This window comes from Bos indicus, chromosome 6, assembly GCF_029378745.1.
Source record: "Bos indicus isolate NIAB-ARS_2022 breed Sahiwal x Tharparkar chromosome 6, NIAB-ARS_B.indTharparkar_mat_pri_1.0, whole genome shotgun sequence".
NCBI classification, from domain to species: domain Eukaryota; kingdom Metazoa; phylum Chordata; class Mammalia; order Artiodactyla; family Bovidae; genus Bos; species Bos indicus.
Window position 1 is genome coordinate 104,111,589 of NC_091765.1, and position 16,336 is coordinate 104,127,924.

A 16,336-nucleotide genomic window follows, 5' to 3' on the forward strand; every position below is an offset into this window, starting at 1 on the left:
TTCTCAGCAGAGGCAGGAGAAAGCCTGGTGGAGCAGTGTGGGGTGAGCTATGGATTTGGGGAAGCAGAGGAGCAGTAGGGGGTCACCCCAACAGGGTGGGGCATGGAGGGTGGGTGGACTGGGGCAGACAGGGGCTCAGTGCCTCATGAAGGAGGAGTCAAGGCCCGGCAGTCTGGACCAGCAAGGCATGAATGTGACCAGCTCCGAAGATGTCCTGATCATGGTGGGTGGAGACTGAGTGAATAAAACATCCTTCCAGGATCCCACAGGCATGGCCCAGCTCTCTGCTGAGTTTTGGTTCATCAGAGGAACCGGAAATGTTCCCCAGCAGGGATGGTACCCTGCGTGTTCTAAGACACAGTTACCTGCTTCAGAGTAGGGTGTGCCCAGGATCCTGGGACAGAACAGTGCAAGGTCACAGGTCAAGACACAGGTCAAGTTGGGTCTCTTAAAAATGGGAAGTAGGTGGGACCAAGGGTCAGGAGCCTGGGCACCACCTGCATTGGGTCACTCACCAACAATGTGACTGGGGGTGACTCTCTTCCTCTCTGGGTCTTCACCCTATCTGTGCCTGGAAGACAGGAGATGCCAGAGACACGTGTGTGGAGGGGCACACGGGGTCCAGATTTTTCTCTCTCCCAGAGCCATGCCCTTTGCCACATAGCCTTGACAGGTTTTCCCCAGAAGAGTGGGAAGTACCTCCCCAACCCTTTAACTTTGGGTCCGTCACATGACCTGCGTTGGCCAACAGAATGAGGTGGAAGCCAAGTAGGCTAGTTTGGAGGCTAGTCCTCTGCCATTGCTAGGAGAACATCTTCAGGCCGGCCACTGGTCCCAGGAGGAGAGGAGAGACAGGAAACCATGGTCAAGTTGTGTCAGTCATTCCTAAGATCAGCCAACTATTGGCAGACACACAGACCCTGGGGATACATCACTGTCATTTTTGGCCACTGGGTTTTGGGGTGTCTCATGCACAGCATTACTGTAGACATAACTGTGTGATTCCACACCAGATGGAAGGGTCCCTAAAGGTGAAAGCTCTGGTGTAAAGGTGTCTTATCCTCACAGCACGCATGGGTTCATCCTGCAAATATCTCTTGAGTATCTATTGTGGGCCACGGCCACTCAGTGAATGAGGCTGATGTGGACCCTGACTTTAGGGAGCACAGCCCAGGATGGGGGCAGGCATCACAGAGGAACTCATGGTACAGTATGCAAAGTGTGATGGAGGAGAGGCTGGGAGCCCTAGGGACAGACCAGGGGATCTAATTGATCGGGAAGGGCTCCCCAAGGAAGTGATGTGTAAACTGAGACAAGAATGAGAAAAAGCCAAACTGAGGGGCTGGAGGAAACAGTATTTAAGCAGCAGAAGAGCATGTGCCAAGGCACTGTGGCAGGAAGGAGACGCTCACCTTCGGGGAGCTGAGGGATGTCTGAGGTTGGCTGAAGGGCAGAGAGCAAAGGACATGACTCCAGACAGGTGGTGAGTGGGACTTGTCGCGTGGGCCTTGTGGGCTAGGTCAGGGGGTCTTATGGCCCAAGCAGGGTGGGCCTCATGGACCAGACAAGGTTGGCTTTTGGGTATTGTGTCACATGGGTCTTATGAGTCAGGCCATGTGAGCACTTCATGGACCAGGCTGGGTGGTCATCACGGCCAGGTTAAGGATGCTGGATTTCATCCTGAGAGCTATGGGTAGCATCCAGGGTATTAAGTGGGTTCTTTCGTATGGTCAACCTACAAAGAAGGTAGCTAAGACTTCCTAGATCAGAGAGGTGAAGTGATATCACTTCACCAGTGACCAGGCCTCACAGCGGGTACACGGCTGGGTCAGGCCCACAGCCTGACCTGGGTGACTCTTATCTTACCTGCGCTTTTGTACTTCTTTGCAGGGAAATGAGCTGACTGTGAGAATTACTAAAAGGAGAGCACAGGTATAACTGAGTACTACGTGGTAACCTGAGGGCACGGGCACGTTTTACTATATTTACTGGAAATAAAGAAAACATAATTACTTATCATTGTTGCTGTTGACAACTGTTGATCAGTTGTGTCCGACTCTCTGCGACCCCATGAAAGGTAGCCTGCCAGGCTCCTCTGTCCATGGAATTTTCCGGGCAAGAATACTGGACTGGGTTGCCGTTTCCTCCTCCAGGGCATCTTCCTGAACCAGGGATCAAATCTGCATCTCCTGTATTGGCAGGAGGATTCTTTACCACCAAGCCACCTAGGAAGCCCACTTACTCTATTAGCCTTATTGAAACAAAAAGTCACATTCCCGTAGTTTGCTACCGTAAGGCAGATGTGAAAGCGCCAGTCTATTTTTTCTCAGACTCATACTTAGCGACGAGGTATCACACTTTAACCTTGATAAACAACCATGGAATGGACTCGCCCTCTATAGCACCCAGTGAAATCTTCTCTCCAGGGACAGACAGCACCTATATGGGGCCTACACTTCTGTCAACTTTCTTCTCAAGATCTACTTCCAATAGAACACTGCCCCCAAGTCATTGTTTTGGTATTTCTCCCAAACCTAATTTCTTGTACTCTTTGAAAACTTGTTTCCCATCTCTGGTAGACAAAATAATGGCTCCCCAGGATGCCCATGTTCTAATCCCTGGAAACTTTTGAAGGGTCCACTTTACACAGTCCAAGATTTCACAGGTGTGATTAAAGGATTGAAAGGACCCTGAGATGAGATTATCTCGGATTATCTAGGTGAGTCCCACATACATAATTCCAAGGGTCCTTGTAAATGAAAGAGAAAGAGGCAGGCAGTCAGAGTGACAGGAGATGTAGGGTGGACACAGACGCAGGAGAAGCCCACCTGTGGCTTGGAGATGGAGTGAGGGACCGCGAGCCAAAGAATGCAGGTGCCTCCAGCAGCTGCAAAAGGCAAGGACACGGATTCTCCCCTGGAGTCTGCAGGAGGAACACAACCCTGCTGACACCTTCATTTCAGCCCAGTGAGACCCTTCCTGACCTCCAGAAACATAAGGTGATCACTTCTGTGGTTTTAAGCCACTACGTTTGTGGTAGTTTATTCTGGCAGCAAGAACACACCATCTTCAGGGTGCCACTGATTACATGACACAGCCACTGATTCATTGATTCACTCATTCCATTACTCATCAATGTTGACTGATTGCCTGCACTGTGTCATCCCCAGCTGGATTCTGCAGAACATGTCACAGCAAGCTAGAGGAACGTGGCTTTTGGTTCTATTTTAACAAGACTAGTAGAGTAACTGGACTTCCCAGGTGGCTCAGTGGTAAAGAATCCACCTGCCAAGGCAGGAGATGCAGGAGACTTCCAGCAAGGACTGCCTGCCCCTTCCCTTCCCTTGTCAATTGAATCGCTTCTCCCCACCTGAACATTAGGGCCCTAGGCCTGTATCCCAGACTCCTCAGCTGTGTGACCTTGAACAGAATTTCAGTGCTGTGCAAGAAAGAGCTGACCTGGCTAATAGAGAGGCCTGATCTTAGTCCTTGCTTCCTAGGAAGTGACCCCTAAGTTCTTCAAATGTCTTGCTTGATAAGAGGGTCTCTGTTTACCTGGGGACCTTGGGCAGCTTTAGACAATCTATGACCATGATGTGATTTAGGTTGGGGCTTTTGGGCCATGTGGCATCAGCTCCACCTGCAGAGGGTCTGGGGGTTAAGGTGAGCCATACTGGTGGTCAACCACATCTACGTGACTGAGCCCCAGTAAGAACTAGGGATGCTAAGGCTTGGGTGAGCTTCCCTGGTTGGCAATGCTCAGTATGTAGTGTCAGACACAGTTCTGGGAAGAAGTCAGTGCTGTCCACGACTTCATGGGACAGGACAACTGGGAGCTTCCTGTTTGTAACTCTAAACTCTGCCCATGTGCCTCTTCTCTTGGCTGACTTTGATCTGTAGCCTAAACTGTAACCATGAGAACAGCTTTTAGTGAGTCCTTCCAGAGCAGGAGTCCCAGCCTTTGGGATCTAATACCTGATGATCTAAGGTGGGGCTGATGTAATACAAAAATAAAATATACAATAAATGTGATGTGCTTGGATCATCCCCAAACCACTCCCCTCCATCCCCCTCTGGAAAACTGTCTTCCACAAAACTGGTCCCTGGTGCCAGAAACATTGGGGACTGATGTTCTATAGCTGTTTAGAGTCCCTTGGACAGCAAGGAGATCAAACCCGTCAATCCTAAAGGAAATCAACCCTGAATATTCATTAGAAGGACTGATGCTGAAGCTGAAGCTCCAATACTTTGGCCACCTGATGCAAAGACTTGACTTATCGGAAAAGACCCTGATGCTGGGAAAGATTGAAGGTAGGAGGAGAAAGGGGAGACAGAGGATGAGATGGTTGAATGGCATCACTGACTCAATGGACATGAGTTTGAGAAAATTCTGGGACATACTGAAGGATGGGGAAGCCTGGAGTGCTGCAGTTCACGGGGTTGCAAAGAGTCAGACACGACTGAGCAGTTGAACAACAACAACAAAAAAAACAAGTACTGTTCTATAGAACTGAAGAACCTGAGGGTGGTCTTGGGGACCTCTGGGTTTGTATTTGATATCAGAAGTGAAGGTGATCTTGGGGACTGAAGGAAAGTTGCATGGCTCAAGGTAACCTGAATTAAAACTCCCCTCCAGGTCCTCCCCACCACTCTAGGCAAAACAAAGAACTCTCTCACTCGAATAAAAAATAGACATTAGGTTGATTTCGCCCAGCTCCAAGCCGGCCCAGCCTCTGGCCAATCTCCAGAACTCCTTGCCCCAGCCGTTTAAGAGATAACTACTCCCAGAAACCTTGGAGAAGAACAAGCCCCTTTAAGACAGTAGCTTTCTACATACATATATACTTACTCTTTTCTTAGATAAGTGCAGCAGCTCGATAATCTGACTACTGCCCCTTCTCACCTCATTAAAGGTGATCTGTTCCTGTAAAGTGCTGGTCTCATCCTTTTTCTGAACCTCGCCTACTCTAACTCCGTACCTTACAGGGACTACTCCCAAACACGTCACGAGTGCCTGTCATTATTATTTCTGCTTTCTTCAAAGACAGAGTTTCACTTTTTCTCCTCTCTTCTTTGCCCTAACTTCCTGTGAGAATCTGAAGCTGTGGGAGCTGACCTTGGCAGGGCTGTTATCCTACATACCCAGGAGCTCTTCAGGAGACAGCGTGGGGAGGACAGTGAGAAATAAATAAACAAATCAGCAGGTCTCTGGGGCACCCTGCGAAGCGACAGTGGCAAACTCAGTGCCTGTCATTATCAGGAAGACGTGTAATTTACAGGCATCCATCTCAGTCAAGCCGAAAATTTACTGTTTGTTTAAGAGGCCAAGAGACAGTGGGAAGTTAGAAAAATGCACTTTTCTCTGCAGCCTGAGCACCGTTAGGTGGTGATCAAATTCATCTCGCAGTCACCGTGCCTACACTGTCTTGATCAGTGTCCAAAGAAAGGGGGGATTATGTCTCCATGTGACCAGGTCTGGGAAAGAGCCAGCAGACTGCAAGGCAAGTTACCTCGTGAGTGTGACCGGTGCGGACACACCCTTCCAGATGGTGAGTGATAATAACCAGGCTCATGATGACAGATTTCTAAGTGCTCACTGTATGCCACACACATTTCTGTCTATTGCTTTGCACATGTGGACTTTTTCAAACTTCTGAATAGCCATAGGAATAAAATTTATTATCCTCACTTGAAGAGGAGACCCAGATGTTGACCATCAAAATAGACCCCCATCCCATGCCTTCTCACCACCTCCATCAGCGTCATCTAAGCCCAGACCCCCAGCATCTCTTATCTGGAGCCCTGCAGAGCCTCCCCAGGGATCCCTGCTTCCACTTTTGCCCCCTACAGTCCGTCCTCTACACAGAAACCAAAGGATCCTTGGGAAACACAAGGCAAGTCACTTCTCTACTCAAAACAGGCTTGAAACTTCCCTTCTTACTCTGAAGTCAATGCAGGGACTTTCCTGGTGATGCAGTAGCTAAGACACTGAGCTTCCAATGCAGGGGGCGTGGGTTTGATCCCTGGTCAGAGAACTAGATCCTGCATGCCGCAACTCATGATCCATGATGCCACAAGAAAGATCAAAGATCCCGCATGCTATAACTGGTACAGTCAAATAGATAAATAAATAAATAATAAATAAATAAATAAATATATAAATGTTAAAAAAATATATATATATGTAAAAGAAGGCAATGCAAATGTCTTCGGATGGACTGCAAGGCCCTCTGAGACGAGGCTCTGACCTCAGCCCATCCCTGTTTCCCCCTCCCCCATGGCTGCCACACTGGCCTCCCTGCTGGAACCCCACACGTGCCCCTCAAACTTCACAAAAATAAAGTTGAAATTTTCTTTGGTTCACTATTGAGGCCCTAGTGCTGAGACTGTGGGTTGCACAAAGCAGTGCTTAATCATATTCACTGAACAAATGAACTAACAAGCTCTCAAGCTTACAGCTGGTTGGTGAGGAAGCCACACTCTCACCGGGCCCTGGATCCAGAGTCGGGCTCACCACCCCTGGGCTCAGGGCCTCCTGCTCAACACGCTCAGGGACTGAGCAGAAGGGGAGGTGTTAACTGAGCACCAGCCACGTGCAGGCCCGCAGCCCTGCCCCCTGCCCCCTGTCCCCTGCCCCCATGCACTCTGCGCTGCCACAAAGGCCAACAGGCTTTCTGTCTCCACCTCCCAGATAAGGAAAAGGGCTCCGAGGTTAAGCTCTCCTTGCTCAACGTCGCCCACCCAGGAACGTCCTCGCCAGCATTCCAGTCTTCCAATTGGCTTCTTTCCACTACACCAGAGGATTTCAACCTCATTCTTTCGGAAATACCAGGTAAAGCAGTTCCCAATACCCAAGGCAATGAGCTCCACATTTAAGGGATGTAAACTTAACCAAAGTTGCCTGGAACCAGGGGACTTCCCAGATGGTGTAGCGATAAAGAACCTGCCTGCCAATGCAGGAGATATAAGAGATGCAGGCCCAGCTCCTGAGTCAGGAAGATCCCCTGGAGGAGGGCATGGCAACCCACTCCAGTATTCTTGCCTGGAGAATTCCACGGACAGAGGAGCCTGGCAGGCTACAGTCCATGGGGCCACAAAGAGTCAGACACGACTGAAGTGACTCAGCACACACGCACATATGGAACAAGAGGGCTCTATGTGAAATGACTGAGTGCCGAAGAAGTGATGCTTTTGAACTGTGGTGTTGGAGAAGACTCTTGAGAGTCCCTTGGACTGCAAGGAGATCCAACCAGTCCATCCTAAAGGAGATCAGTCCTGGGTGCTTATTGGAAGGAGTGATGTTGAAGCTGAAGCTCCAACACATTGGCCACCTGATTCCAAGAGCTGACTCATTTGAAAAGACTCTGTTGCTGGGAAAGATTGAAGGTGGGAGGAGAAGGGGACAACAGAGGATGAGATGGTTGGATGACATCACTGACTCGATGCACATGAGTTCAAGTAAACTCCAGGAGTTGGTGATGGACAGGGAAGCCTGACGTGCTGCAGTCCAAAGGGATGCAAAGAGTAGGACACGACTGAGTGACTGAACTGAACTGATGTGAAATGACAACATGAATAATAGGAAACATCTCTTCACTGACTCTGGGGGAGAAGCTGGCACAGGCTTCTGGCCATTTCAGGCCTTTCAAAAGCACCTGCACAGAACTGCCAACACCCCTTCACCTTGCCCCCAACCTCTCCTAACACAAGGTATTTCTAAGTGCCTCCTCCTGAGACACAACTTCAGCAGGGACTGCCCCTTGCTCACACCTGCTGGCCTCTCCTCATGTTTGAAACAAGGGTGTCTTTACCTCCTTGACCAGACTGTAACGGGCCAGCAGCTCAACCAGCCATGGTAAAGCCAAATGTGCAGCATCCTAAGGATATTGCTGGAGGGATGAGGCTGTGGTCACATCAGCATCATCAACGGATCTTTATTAATAGACAATGCTGTACTTGTGGCCACCCACTGAGACTTGCCAGGCACTGGTATGTGTATTTCCTCTTCACAGCAGTGACCGGGTGCTTTCTTCTGGCTTCGAGGAGGAGGAAAGTGACACTGAGTCGACCAAGACTTTAGATTCTAATCCCAGCTCAAGGGAGGGAGTGACAGCCTGCTGGACACTAACTCCTGCTGGACGAGAGCGCAGATGGGCACAGGGGTCCTGGACATCATCAGAGTCATAGCCCATCTGACTCTCACCCCTTCCCCACCAAAGCAGTGGTCCTCAAACTCTGCTGTGCATCTGGATGTTATTAACATGCAGGAAACTGAGACAAAAGTGAGATAACCTGCTTCCAATTGCATAGCTGGTCAGTGGCTAGAATGGGACTGGCCCATAGGCCAGTCTGGGTTCAGAAACTTGCCTTCACTGCTGTAGTCACAGCCCACGCTCACCAGCATGGGTCATGGTGAGCACAAGAGCACTGAAGTTGGAAAGACTTACTTTAAGTCCCATCTCACTCTAGCAGGCTGGCTGTGGGACCTGAGAGAGATGGTTGAGCCAGCTCAGAGAGGTTTTGTAACCAACTCACAGTCAAGCAGTATGTGAGGACCCAGAGGGGGACTAGAATGCAGTATCCTCACTCCCAGCCCAGGGACTTAAGTCCTGACTCCCTTGGGGATGGTGGTGTTCCTTTCTCGCCTGGGAATCTTGGGCTTTGACAAATTGAATCCCACCTGGCTGTTTTCTCAAGAAGACCCTTCCTGACGCCTCATCTGTAAAGGAAGGAAAATGCAGTTTCTGCCTCACAAGAGTCTCATGAGGATGAAATGATGCAAAACTCAGAAAGCACTTACGACAGGGGCTGGCCCTGAGCAAAACTGGCTCTGCCATCAGGGTCCTGGGGTTGCTGATACAAAGCACCCAGACAACAGAAGTCTATTGTCTCACAGATACAGAGGCCAGAAGTCAGAAATCAAGGTGTCAGCTTCTTCCAGAGGCTCTAGGGGGATCCCACCTGTCCCTTCCAACTTCTGGAGGCGCCAGGTGTTCCTTGGCTTGTGGTCGCATCACCCCAGTCTCGGCCTGTGTCTTCTCACGGCTGCCTTCCTATGTGTCTGCGTCCTCACGATGACCATCTCGTAAGGACACCAGTCATCAGATTTAAGGCCCACGCTAACCGAGAATGATCTCTTCTCCACTAATCACATCTGCAAAGCCCCCCTGCTTCCACATTAGTTCACATTCTGAGGTTCCCGCTGGACATGAAATTTGAAGTTCACTGTTATGGATGGAATTACATCCCTCCAAAATTCATATACTAAAGCCCTAACCCCTATTCTGACTATATTTGGAGATACAGCCTTGGAGGAGATAGTGAAAGTAAAGTGAGGTCATAGGGTGGGGTCCGAATCTGATGGGACTGGTGTCCTTGTAAGAGAAGGAGACACCTGAGGTTTCTCTGCCAGTGAGGGCACAGTGGGAAGGTGGCCGTCTCCAAGCCAGAAAGAGAGGGCTCACTGGAATTCAACCCTGATGACTCCTTGATCTTGGACTTCTAGCCTCTAGAACAACAAGAAAATAAATGTTGGGTATTTAAGGGCCAGGCTGGGGCACTTTGCTGTGGCAGCCTCTGCAAACTCATACAGATGCCACTGAACCCCACACAGCTGCCATCATGACGGAGGCTGTGCTCTCTCCCCTTCCTCGTGTTCTGACTGGGCTGCCTGCTGACTCCTGGTCCACTTGGAGCCTGTCTCCCACTTCAAAGCCTGTCTCAGGCATCACCTGTGGATGGCCATCTTTGAACTCACCTTCATCCCCCCATCCCCGGCGTCTCTCACCCCTCCTCTCTGCATCCATTAGCAGGGATGTTGTAAGGGCAGTGAACTTGGATTGGGCATGTCCCGGGTGCCAACTACTGTCTGTTCTCATGCACATTCAGTGCTCACAACAGCATCGTGAAGAAGGGCATCACTGGCCCCATTTCACAGATAGGGAAACTGAGACATAGAGAGGCCAAGTAATGTTCTGGAGGTTGCACTGTGGGGAGGGAGGAGAGCCAGGATGCAGACTCAGGCCCTCTGGATCCAGGTGGACCTTCCCTGGGGCGCTCCCCACCAATGCGGCACATGTCACCTTCTTTCCTGACTGGGGCCACATTTCCACCTTCCCAGCAGCTCTGGGTCCTGCCTGGGGCAGGGTCTCTGTCTGTCTCAGTCATCATCGTATCCCGGAGACCCTCTGACTTTGGAGGGCTTGGCTGCTCTCTCCTGTTTTCTTAGAGCCAGCCCTTGTTCCAGAGCTAAATGAGGTTGCCCAGGGAGAAAGAGATGGTGCCGGCACTCGAACCCAGGCCTCTGTTTCAAGCCTAACCCTCCTTCCTCATCACCGCTCCACACTCACGACACCCACAGACGCCAGCCTACTCTCAACGTGGATGAGCTGACTTTTAAAGACCCTTGCCTCTAGGAACGCTTGGAGGTGAGAGTCCCGAACATCTCAGAAATGGAAGGGGCCTCAGATGTGACCTGGACCAACAACTGCCCTCCCTGGTTTCTGCCCAGAGGGTCTCGGGGTCCCTGGCCCCCGAGGACGTGAGGTTCTCACGCATGCACGGATGCTGAGGTTTTTCGGCCAGTTCTGCCTGGAGGCCACGTACCTGGCAGAGCGCGGCCACGGCCTGGGCGGCCCTGACGTCCTCCTCTTCCTCCAGGTCACCCCGCGTCAGCCTCTGCATCTCCAGGACGTCATGAAATGCCTGCAAGTAAAACAGAGGCCGAATCTGCAGAGAGATGCTGATTTGTTTCCCCTGAACAACCTCCCCGAATGACCCTGCCTCGCACGTTGGAAGGATGTTCACCCTTGATTTATACCCAAGGAAACCGAGGCACAGGAATGTCACATGATTTTCATGGCTTGTGAACTGTGGCTGAGGCCGGGACCAGCGAATCCTATTTCCAGGAAAACGAGACTGCACTTTTGTTCATCTACCCAGCAGGAGAAGATGCCACTGTGCCCACCACCACCTCCCTGCCCTGTCACCCCTCTCTCCTGACCACAACCCCTAGACATCATTTTCTGATTTCAGCTCCTGGGGACCACTATCCAGGTCTTGGGAGGCCCATGCAGCAAAGCCCGAACCCTATCAGGGTGGTCAGTGGCCAGCCGGGCCCCTCTGACCATGTGCTGGCCCATCCTTGAGGAGCCCAACAGAGTGACAGAGAGTCATGTACCAGATGCTCCAAATACAGTCAGAGAGGCACCTGGGGCCCAAGTACGGAGGGTGGACTCCTCGTAGGGGTCAGCAGAAGGGCAAGAGTCCCTGTGAGGGAGACACGTAAGTTGAGTCTTGATGGACAAGGAGGGGTCCTTGAAGGGAAGATGGGAAGCCAATCCAAGCCAAGTTCAGGGAGCAACAGCAGTGGTGACCTGGCAGTCAGAAGCCTTTGGTCTCCGTGGGAGCAGAACAGGAGGGGAGCTGAGAGAAGGACCAGAAACCAGAGAGGGAGGGGCTGGGCAAGGGGCCAAAGTCCACGCTCACTCATCAGTCCCTGTTTATTCGGTTGTTTGCCGCCCATTCATTCATTCAATTATCTGTGCTTTTGTGTCCATCATGCATCCGCCCACTGATTCATTTCTTCGTTCATTCACCCATTCCTTCATGTCTTCGTTCATTCACTCATTTGTCATTTCTCCATTTATTCATTCAGTTATGTGTTGCTCTGTGGGTCCTGGAGAAAGAAATGGCAACCCATTCCATTACTCTTGCCTGGAGAATTCCATGGGCAGTGAAGAGCCTGACATGACTGAGCAACTAACACTTTGTGGGTCCATCCATTCATTCATTCGTCCACTTATTCTTTCATTCACTCATGCGTCCATTCAATCCTTCCCTTCTCGGCTCCACGTCTCCTGAGCATCAGTGTGCACCAGCCTGGGCCGAGATCCTGGGTTACAGAGCTGAGGCATCACCGTCTCCACATTCAGAACTCCCCCTGAGCAATGTGACGTTAGGCAGGAGGATCCGGCAATCCCAGAGTAACAGAGATCTGTATGATCCTATCTTTTCACTCTCATTTCAAATGGACCTTCTCAAAGACAGAAGCAGCCCTCACCCCACTTTATGTCAAATCCAAGAAACCCCAGGCATGGGCCCTCAGAGGAGGCTCTACGGGTGGGCAAGAGCACTGGACCAGGGACCCAGGGATGAGAAGACTTGTCCTCCGTCTTTGAGGGTCCCTCTGCTGGCTTCTCACTGAGGGGCGGGGGAGGTAGCCACACTATCATGCTGGCCCCCAGGGAGGACCAGTGTTTGTGCTCTGGGCCGAGCCTGAACCCTGATACGGTCCTGCCATCCCCTTGGCAGAGCAGAGACAAGCAAATGCTCATGCAGAGAAATAGGCAGGCCATGGCTGTCCCTAGCTTGGTCTGGTTGAGTCCCAACAACCCCATTAGGTAGGCGTGATGATTTCTAATGCACAGATGAGGAAGTTGAAGGCCAAGTGGTCAGTGAGACACCGCAGCAGAGGCAATGTTCAAACCCAGGTCCTGCTGCCCCAGCACCCAAATGCTTAACAACCTTGGGCGACAAGCCAGAGACTAACAGCCCCTCCCTCCACACCCATCGACAGGGCACCATGAGGCAGAGTTCTGTCCTCCGAGGACCCCAAGCCCTGGTCCTTCCAGCCTGTGCTGCACCAGTTTGTCTGTTTTCCTTTAAGCAGGGTGACATCTTGCTTCCTGTCCTCCTGGGGGTCCCCTTGTCTTTTATTCCCAGTCAGGCCACGAGCTCTGTCTAGCTTGCCCACCTCTCTGGTCCTTCCTGCTCAGCTCCATGTGCAGGGCCCTCCTCTGACTTGTCACCTGACCCACCGAGGGGCCCCATCCTTGTCTGTAATTGCCTGCCCTGCACCTTCGGACATGCCTGTCCCCTCTGGGGACACTGCCTGGTGACTTCCGTTGTAGGCTGGGCCCTTGTCCGGCACCATTTGTGAGATGCCGTCTCCTCAGACCCTCCCACCGCCTTTCCCTCATCTCAGTGAGGGCGCTGATGCTCGCATCACTGGCTTATAGATGGGGAAGCTATGGATACAGAGCTCAAGCCACTTGGCTAAGGTCCTGAACTGACACATGGGATCCAAGGAGAGACTTTCTGTCTGCCGGATGCCAAAGCCTCTGGCTTCCCCAGCACAGTAACAAGGACTAAGCAGCCCCCGTGGCTCCCCTGGATGGCTATGCCTGTGGACCTGGGCGTGAGTCGGGAGCAGGTCACCTGGAGGAACTCCTCGGGGTGGGCGGTCAGCTGCCCCGCAGCCAGGAAGCTCCTCCGCTCCTCCTGCTGGGCCAGCGCAAGCCTTGCCATCTCCTCCGCCTGGCGCACCAGCGAGGCCTTGACCAGGTCTTTGCCTCGCTGGACAAACTCTGCAATTGGAACAAAACAAAGAACATTGCAGGTCGCTCGCCTGGCGCACCAGCGAAGCCTTGACCAGGTCTTTGCCTCGCTGGACAAACTCTGCAATTGAAACAAAACAAAGAACATTGCAGGTCGCTCGCCTGGCGAAACCTCCACTGGCTGCTTCTTCCAGCACGTGGAGTGTCAGAAACGCTCATTTCTTATTTTTATCATTTAGGTGCTTCCAAAAGGCTGGTGTTAGGAGCTCCTCAGAGTCCCTTGTCATTTTAAGGGACCCATCCCTCGCTCATTCACGGCCCAGGGTTCAGAGCAACATGCAAGGCTTTCACCCTGACCCTGACCTGGAGAGAAACAAAAGGGCATTTTCCTGGAGAAAAGAGTATATGTGTATGGGGGAGGGGAGGAGGGGGCACAGGGAGGGGCAGGTGACACAGGACAGAGGGCCTGAGTCTGCAGGAAGACAGTGACATTTCAGACTGGAGTCGAGATCCAAAACCCACCAGGGCAAGTTATATCAGCAGAAGAGGAGGTGGGTGGACCAAGGCCAAGGGCCCCTGCGGTGGGGGAAGGTAAACTTGAGGCGAGAGGAAAGTGAAAGTCGCTCAGTCGTGTCCGACTTTTTGCGACCCCACGGACTACACAGTCCATGGAATTCTCCAGGCCACAATACTGGAGTGGGTAGCTGTTCCCTTCTCCAGGGGATCTTCCCCACCCGGGGATCGAACCCAGCTCTCCTGCATTGCAGGAGGGTTCTTTACCCGCTGAGCCACTAAAAACAACCTGTCAGCCTACCCAGGCCCCTCAGCCTCAGAGGCGCACCAAGCACAACACTGGGAACTGGGGCCTACCAGTGAGCAGGACCTAGCCTAGCTTTCAAGGTGCTCATGGTCCAGGGAAGACAAGAAATGCGGAAGGAGAAGGAATTGTGCTGATGAGGGCTGGGATGGTGGTGGGGGAGGAGACACAGGCAGCGTGGGACCCCGGAGAAGGCTCCTGAGAGTGGAGACAATGAAGAGCCCAGCCAGATTCTGTTCACTTGGGTTTTGGAGGAGATGCTGGGCAAAGAGGTTGGAGAGGAGGTGAGGGCTGGGTCACAAGGGGCTGCAGCCCTTGGAGACACTGGTTTCAGCATCTCGCCTCCCCCAACTGCCCCACATGTCATACTTCCTTGGGCACTTTTCCCAGTGCAGGCAAGCTTCCTAGGGCTTGACCTGAGAATCTGTTTAGCCTCTAGCACCAAAGGAAAGAGTGCAGCCAGGAGAGACCAGGGTCCTCCGTCCACCCATTACTGTCTCCTTGTCTCCTCTGTTTTGTTCTATTTCACAGGAGCCCCACCTAGGGGGCTGCTTCACCATCCCGGCCTGGCCACTCCCTCCCACTGGTAAAGCCCTGTCCACCACGTGTGGTGACTTCAAGGCCAGATGCATTCAGACTCTATGCCATCCAAACTCCCAGCCACAACAGGTTTCCATGTGGTCACACGTGACCACGTGAAACCACAGCACCCAGTGACACAGACATGTGTGGAACAGCCTGGTTGGAGTCCTGAGTCCCAGTCTGGAGAGCCAGCTCTCCAAAGGGCAGTGGGAAGGCACAGCAGAGGGGACAGAGCAATTGCAGAAGGATCAAGCCCATGGCTGCAGTGGAAACTGGTGCTGGAGATTGGACTGTGCCCCCAGAGTGATGAGCTGAAGTCCTAAGCCTCACGCGCCTGCCTTTGGAGGTGGGGCCTATGAAGTTAAATGAGATCCTAGGGATGGGGCCCTAATCACACAGGGTTGGTGCCTTCTAAAAAGAGGAACTCAGGTGAGAAAGCTTGCTCTCTGCCCTGTGAAACATGGTGAGAGGGTAGCCGTCTGCAAGTCAGACAACAGGCCCACAGCAGAAATCAAACTGGCTGCACACTGATCTTAAACTTCCAGCCTCCGGAAACGTGAGAAACAAATGTGTGTTGTGTAAGCCACCCAGTCCGTGGCATCCTGTTACGGCCGCCCCAGCAGGTAAGACACCCAGAGCCTCCCTGGTCCTACAAGGTCCCCAGAAGCTGCTGGAGACCTTGTTAGGCACACAGATCCCCTGCCATACAGACTTCCTGACCTGGAGAGGCCCCGGCTGTGCTTCCACTCAGGCCGCAGGTGCACACACAGCCTTGGCTCAGTGCTGAGGAGCTCTCCTGCTGAGGGTCCAAGGAGGTTCAGGGGGGGTACCCGCCCTGCAGGTGGAAGACCTGAGTTTCTTCCTGAGGGTCCCACCAGTGGTGTGAGCTGGACTGTCCTGGGTGCCCTTGATGTCTTGAGCCCTAACCTGCTCAACTCCCAGGGTCCAGCCCGGGAGCAGCAGCACGTGTGGGAAATAATCATGCCCAGTTCCCATGTGCTTGACCACCAGCCACCTTCATCCACCTGCAGCTGAGCCAGGCCCTGAGACTCCTGCGGGGCTTCTGGGCTTTGTTCTCTGAGTATTCCAGGGGGGTCTCTGTCAGCCCGAATCACTGATGACGACAGAGCAGGCAACACTGGACCCTAGAAGGCAGCCCTATTACCTCTGCTTCACGAGAGGACAATCGAGGCTCAGAGACGTTAAGTAACTGGGGATGGCAGCCTGTGCTAGTCTCATGGGAGCTACTCCTGACGCCTGCAAGTGCCACCACCAGCCCTGGCCCCCATGGCACGCAGCACAGCACGGGGTCCCAGGCGCCCAGCCTGGCCTGCTCACTCACCCCTGCTGAAGCCCTCCGCCTCCTCCCAGAAGGCCTTGTGCTGCTGGGTCAGCAGGTCCTCCTTCTCCCGCCCGGACAGCTTCCCCTTGACGGTCAGCAGCTCCAGGCTGTGGGAGATGCCCGCCAGGCGGCACTTGGTCTCCTCCTGGACCTGCAGCTTCAGGAACTCCATCGTTTTGGCCACATGCACCCGCCCCAGCGTCCTCTCCAGGGTGTCCTGGGAAAAGCAATATGGAGAGCATCAGGCTGGGACATTCA

At 52.6% G+C, this 16,336-nt stretch overlaps 1 protein-coding gene across 6 annotated transcripts in view; it reads right to left on the reverse strand.

Annotated features, from left to right (window-relative positions):
- The window catches only part of EVC (EvC ciliary complex subunit 1), a 104,946-nt gene that overhangs the window by 44,982 nt on the left and 43,628 nt on the right, over positions 1-16,336 (reverse strand). For 4 of the 6 annotated variants that reach the window (XM_019963082.2, XM_019963083.2, XM_019963081.2 and 1 more), the window contains exons 9-11: positions 16,079-16,295; positions 13,219-13,367; positions 10,606-10,704 (exon numbers count right to left, since the gene is read on the reverse strand). In XM_019963082.2, the coding sequence (XP_019818641.2) occupies positions 10,606-10,704; positions 13,219-13,367; positions 16,079-16,295 (465 nt within the window). Of the gene's footprint in view, positions 1-496; positions 572-2,000; positions 2,190-10,605; positions 10,705-13,218; positions 13,368-16,078; positions 16,296-16,336 lie in introns of those variants that run through there. The other 2 variants (XR_011567271.1, XM_070791784.1) reach the window with 2 other exon arrangements.